Raw genomic sequence first — 6,394 nt, 5'->3', positions numbered from 1 at the left:
TCATATGTATACCTACTGTATAGTCAAATACATTAAAAATTAAAAAAAATTAAAGCTCAAAATATAAGCCAGAAGAAAATATCCAAAAGCAGTAGTAAATTGAGATCTAATACAACTTAATGAAATGAAAATTAAAAATCAAAAATTAAGAAATGGATGAAAAAACAATAGCTTGCGTATACAAAGTTAAAATAGACTTAGGAAAAGTATCTAGAATGCAATCTAAAGAGAAAGAGCAACGGTAACTACAAAAGAAAATTTGCATGACATGAAGAAAAAAGTTAGAAAATTTAATTGCTGTCTAATTGGCATCTTAGAAGAAGCTAATACACAAGAGGTGTCTTTTTAAACAGATAAAGCTGAAAATATTCCAGAATTGTTGAAAGAGTGGCAATTTAGAAAGCACAGTTAATTGCAAGTCGAATGAATGAATACATAAGTAAACCAGAGTCCCAAACTATTCACAATATAGTAAAAGTATAGAGCACTAAATACAGGTGTTATAAGCACCAAGTTGGTAAAAAAAAATTATAGGAAGGGCTTTTAAACTGACATTTGACTTCTCATCAAGGACCAAAACCAGATGACCAAAGAATCAGTGAGTTAATCTTCAGTGTGTTAAGTCACTACCAAGCATTCTCTACATAATAAAAACATTTCTCAAGAATGAGGATGAAATAAAAATATTTTCATAGTAAAATTTAAAGTATTATACAGTCTACAAACTCTAAGGGAATTTCTGAGACATTTATTTCAGCTGGAAAAAGTATTCCACATGACTCTGAAATGTAAAAATAATGTGGGCAAAAATAGTAAATAAATTAGTAATAAAGCATTGACTGTATAAAATAATTTAAAAAATTAATTTATGAGAATACAAACAGGCTAGAAGTAATAAACTGGACAAAAATACCTTAATAGTTTAGAGTGGGATGATCTTTCAATGGTTACAGCTGTTTAGGCTTCATTTATTAAGAAAAGGATCAAGAGTCTTTAATTAATTCTTTACCTTACTTGAGACATTGCTAACTATGAAAGCTAAACTAGCAGGTCTAAATGAGACTTTCTAAACAAACAACAAAAAAAAGCATGAAAAAACAATAAAAAAATTAAAAGGCATGAAAGGGATAAAAAACCAAGAAAAAGCAAATAAAAAATTGACACAACTAGAAAATCATAAAGACAAATGTGAAACTGTTTTTTTTTTTTTAAATAACCCTTTAAATGCAATATACAAGTGGTAAATATAAAGAAAGGTTGAAACTAAAAAAGGATTGAAATTCAAGAGAAAGGATGTCAAGCAAAGGGTAACCAAAAGAAGTGACAAAGTTATATTAAAATTAAAACTATTAGTCTTCAAGGCTAAACACGTTAGCCTATAGATGAAGCAGGCTACCACACAAAGGTAAGAGTTCAGTTCTGAAGAAAAATATAAATGTAAATTTACATATACCTTAATAAAGGAGCTGCAAAATATGTAAGAAAATGGAACTATAAAGAGAAATGAACAAATCCACTATCATAGTTGGAGACTTGAACACACCTCTCTCAGGTGATACTCAGACAACAAAAAATTAAGTATATAGAAGATATAAATTGAAACAAAAATTGCAAACATAATCTAATAGAAAATACTGCATACAATCTAAAACGCATTCTTTCCAAAACTATGTAAAACATTAAAAAAGATCACTACATCGAGGCTATAATTCACTCACCAAATTTCAAAGTTTGTTAAATAGATGACATTCTCTATAAACTTAGATTATCTTCCCACAATCAATAGAAGACCAAATTATTTTTCAAAGAAATTTATGAATCAATGAAATAATTATAACAGAATATAGAAAATGCTATGAATTGAATGATTGTGAAAATAAAGGAAGTCAGAAGAAATGTATAGCCTTAAATATTTATTTGAGAAAACAAATATTCAAGTACATGAGTTGATCATCTGATAAAAATAAGAGTTTACAAAATAAGAGTTTACAAAAAAGGTACATCTTCTCCATCTGAAAACAGAAAGTAGGAAACGATCAAGGTATCACTAGAGGTCAATGAAACAAAACATACAATAGTGGATGACAAAAGCCAATCTCTGAATCTTTGAAAAGAATATTATAAATGAACATCTGAAACCAGTGATCAAGCAATGTTTTAAGGCACAAAAAGACACTAAGAATGTTAACACTAGGCTATACAACCTAAAACAGTCAGATGAGCTCACTGTTACAGCTCTGGTTCACAGCAAGAACCTTAGCACAAAGAAAGGACTCAACAAACATTTGGATCCATGAATAAAATTTGGATTAGTGAATAAATTATCTTCCCACATATAACCACCTGCCTAAAGCAATCTCCTCCTCCTTGAATTAAATTCAGCATGTCTGCATCATTGGAGGAAGCAACCCCTGAGGCCCAAGGCCAGTACCCCCTCCCCATCTGCACACCCTGTGTTCAAACCAGTCCCAGCTCCTGTCATGTTATTGGCTTCTGAGTATCTGTACTAATAGTTCTTCCTGCCAGCATATGAAGATGAACAAGTACGCAACTGAGAGAGATCCAGGGCTTTTAATCCACAGATGCCAGAGCTTGCTGGGATGTAGTCAGCAATCAGGCTGAACTCAGGAGTTCACAGTCTTTCCTGGAATGATGGTTGGGGGTGGTGAGGGAAGTCAGAGGCCTGGGGAAGAAGACAGGGGTTAGCTCTGGGTGGGCTGAGCAAGGGAATGAGGTGTTAAACTGTAACATAAGCTCTTTCCTGTTCCCACCATCCATCTGCTCCATGGGTAGCAGAGCTCAGATGCACAGAGAGGCTTTCCCTCTTTCCATACTGCATCCAGGGACACCAAGGCCTAAGTTGGGTCTGACCTATTCTAGGATCTTTCTCCATGCTGTTGTCCTCCAGGAAGTCATGGCAAATTTGCATCTCCAGCAGGTTGTAGGCTGACAGCCTTGGAGAAATACAGTATAGACAGTGGGTAAGGCCAGTCTCGCAGCTTCTGTCTCCACCTGCCTGCCCATGCCCACCTGTTCCATCTCTCACTTACCTTGAAGGACACACCAGCATCTCTCCCCATAGTGTCTCCTGTACTCTGCTCCTGGGGTCGAGTCAGCTGCTGGGGTTTATCATCTGGAAGATTCTCTGCCTCAGCTTCAGCCTCAGGGAACAACAGCTTACCCTGCAGGGTATACAGAAGCTGGAGGAAGGTCTGGTACCTGTAAAGAGGAGGTAAGTGTGAAGGAAAGGAATCTCAGCTGGACCATTCTGAATCCGCAACCCATGCTCCCAACCTTACCTCTGCAGCTTGTCCTGCTCCTGTTCTGCCTGCTGCTTCAGGTTTCCAAGTTTCTGAAACACCCCCTCAAGCTCCTGCTGAGTCCCTGTCTTACGCTCCCTCACCTCTGCAGAAACTTTTGCCAGATGCTGCAGATGCTTCTCCTGCCAGGAGTGAGTGTGCAGACATTATGCATCAGATGTTGAGGTCTTAGAACCATCCCTCCAACCCCTCCAGCCTACACCCAGCTCAGGGCTCAGGCTCAATGATGAAAAGAGGGACTCTATTCACTTCAGAGTAGAGTAGGGGCCTAGAGAAAAGGAAAGATCAGAAGGAGCTGTTCTAGGGTGAGGCATTCTTGGAGGGAAGGGGCACAAAGGTGATAACACTTATTTAACTTGCTATGTGCCAGGTACTATTTTAAGCCCTTGCTGTAATGATCATTTAATCATCTTAATAACTCTCTAGAGTAGGTGGTATTATTGCCTCCATTTTAGATAAAGAAACAGAAAGTTAGGTGACTTGCCCAAGGTCATGCAGTGGTAAGTGGTGATACTGAGATTCAAGCCCATGTTGGTATTTATATTATAGTGCCTCAAAGGAAGAAGCAAAACGAAGGTTTTCTAGACAGGGGACACAGTCCATACGATGGCATGGTGGTGGGAAGGGATATTCTCCTAGGAGGATGAACCTACCTGTTGTAGTTGCCACTGGTTCTGGGCTGCTCTGCGTTTCTCCATGGCCACTTGTTTCTGCAGACAAGCAAGGGAGAGGGACCAGGAGAAGAAGTCTATTTTTTCTGGCTGGAATTTTGGGAGATTGCAAGCTGGCACAACTCAGCTTGCTCACTCTTTCCCTCTTCCTATCTGACTGCCCTTCCCTCCCTGTACTCAGGACCCCTGGGTGTACCTTGGCCTGGAGCTGCTCAAAGGCTTCCTGGAGTTGTGTCCGCTTCCTCTGGGCTTCCTCCATCTGAGTCAGGGCCTTGGTGAGGCCAATTTTGATGGCCTCTACGTGCTCCCTGTAGGTGGCCTTCAGCTCTTTCCATTGTTCCTTAGCTGCAATTGCCTTCTGTCCTGAGATGAGCCACCAGGAATGAGAACATGAGTGAGGGTGGCCTGCTAGCCTGCCTCCTTGCAACACTGGGCCTCCTTCCCATCAGCCAAATGGGAGACCTATCTGAAATCCTCCTTCCTTCCCCACTCAGGCCAGATGCTACTCCAATCCCCTGCCTACTCACGGCTGGTGTCTTCAGAAGCCAAGGGGTCCAGACCCTTAGCAGTGTCCTCCTGAGCCAGGATGTTCTGCAGGAAGTCCACTACCTGAAGCTGGCTGCAGAGCAGCTTGTCTTTCTTCTGGGAGTCCTGCTCAGAGGGAGGGCAGAGACAGGGAACGTCCTTACCTCCTTACAGGTTTCCTTAAAGTCTGCTCTCTGCCAATGCTGCCCTGTATCTCAATAAGAGGAGCCAGGACCAGACCCTGGCTTCTGAAAGGCTCGCTCTCATCTTGTACATACCACCACAAACTCAACCAGGATCTTGGCTGGCAGTTCTGCCTCCTCCTGCAAGCCTACAGGTTCCAGGATGCCTGCCACCTCAGCCAGGACCCTGGAGGGGTAAGGAAACAGAGGAAATTGCAGCTTCTTGTGATGCTAGTTCTACAGTTCTTGTGTGTACACAAATGTGGATGTGTATATCAGTATGTATACTACTGAGAGTCTTGCCTTGACCAGAGTTTACACAAGGGCCTGAAGGGCCTACAGCCTGCAACGAGGAATGGAGTGCACGGAGGGCATACAGTGATAATACGTGCCCAAAGGAAAATCAGCAGGGTTAGTAGATAAGGAGTTTGAGAAAAACGCTGAGATTTTAAATAGGGAGTGTCTCACTGAAGAGAAACCATTTGAGTCAAGATGTCAAGGAAGCCGGGGAGATATGCATGAAAGGGGAAGAATGCTGGGCCTTGGGATCCCTCCTGGCAGTGAGCACCAGCCTGGGGGCAGGGTCTTGGAAAAGCTGAGAAAGGACTCAGGGCAGAGGGCTGGATGCCTGGCTCGACTCTAGGGTTTTTCATTATTAGGGACTGGAGAAGTCTACGGGGGGGCAGGGATGGGGATGAGAAGTGATTGGGAATGTGTCGTGTTGGGACAAGAAGACAGAAGTAAAACAGTCTCCTAGAGCACATCCTGTGGAGTATGTGTATGTGGGGAGCGGCGAACGGTCCCCTAAAGGCCGTACTCCTGGAGCAGACAACAGTCACCTCAGGAACCTAAGACGGGACTGCGGTGAGGATCAATTCACGGCAGGGTCGAACCTCAAAAGCTGTACAAGGTCGAGGGCAGCAATCATTACACATAGGGGCCCACAAGGTCCTCCCAGGCCCGCCCCCAGCTGCCACTTGGCCGCAAACACTTACTCTAGGGCTGCAGCTTCCGCCTCTGTCTCCGCCGCCTCCATCCTTCTAGGCGCCGCATTCAGCCGCCTTCCCACAATCCCTAGGTATATTTTGAATTCACAGTCGACTTCGCGCCGGGGCAGGCGATTGGCTGCAGGGATTAGTGGGCGGGCACCAACGACCATTCTGCGCTCTAATTGGCAGGCGCAGATTCGCACGTTGGCGTGCCTCGCTGCTTGGCGCAAGCGCGCTTATGGCTAGGCGCGCACGGGTTCTGCGCCTGCGCGCTAGACCGTACGCGGTGCCAGAGACTGTAAGTGGAACTTGAAGTCGGCCGTGCGCTGTGAAGTTCTTGCTCTACTGGAAAGAGGGAAAGTATTTCCTTGAGTTTGCGTTTTAGGGGACACTTACAGCATTGACACTTTATTTAAAATATTTACTACTGCTGTAGAAAAAAAAAAACCCGAAAAACAGTGGGGCTGTTTCTAAGACGCTGGGAATCAGTAAAGAAGAATAGTGATCCGGGAGATACAGGAAGCAAATGATCTGAGCTCAAAAAGCGAGCTGCTTTCAGAGATACTAATATTTTATAGAAGAGATGCAGGAGAGTGAACTCAAGCAGAGCCCAGCGGATTGCCTGCGTTGGCATAATAGAACTGATATTCTTGGGAAACCAAGGTAGGTAATGTTCTTTGCAGAGTACAGGAGAAAGAGAACTGCTC

General features: G+C 43.0%; 1 protein-coding gene across 5 annotated transcripts; it reads right to left on the bottom strand.

Moving 5' to 3' along the window:
* Window positions 1-1,898: 1,898 nt before the first annotated feature.
* On the bottom strand, window positions 1,899-5,848 carry ZWINT (ZW10 interacting kinetochore protein). 5 transcript variants are annotated; one of them, XM_015147594.3, is made up of 9 exons: window positions 5,694-5,848; window positions 4,795-4,885; window positions 4,519-4,642; window positions 4,188-4,354; window positions 3,974-4,030; window positions 3,300-3,442; window positions 3,051-3,219; window positions 2,872-2,954; window positions 1,899-2,683 (listed from the first exon to the last, which is right to left on the bottom strand). In XM_015147594.3, exons 1-8 carry the CDS (start codon window positions 5,732-5,734, stop codon window positions 2,913-2,915), a joined length of 834 nt encoding a protein of 277 aa, XP_015003080.1. In that variant the 5' UTR covers window positions 5,735-5,848; the 3' UTR covers window positions 1,899-2,683; window positions 2,872-2,912. The 5 variants fall into 5 exon arrangements, with proteins under 5 accessions (XP_015003080.1, XP_015003083.1, XP_001098136.3 ...); XM_015147597.3 differs by having other exon boundaries at window positions 3,051-3,182; window positions 3,404-3,442; XM_001098136.5 differs by having other exon boundaries at window positions 1,899-2,954.
* Between the last annotated feature and the right edge of the window lie 546 nt (window positions 5,849-6,394).

This window comes from Macaca mulatta, chromosome 9 (assembly GCF_049350105.2).
Source record: "Macaca mulatta isolate MMU2019108-1 chromosome 9, T2T-MMU8v2.0, whole genome shotgun sequence".
NCBI classification, from domain to species: domain Eukaryota; kingdom Metazoa; phylum Chordata; class Mammalia; order Primates; family Cercopithecidae; genus Macaca; species Macaca mulatta.
This window is presented reverse-complemented; position numbering and strand designations above follow the sequence as displayed.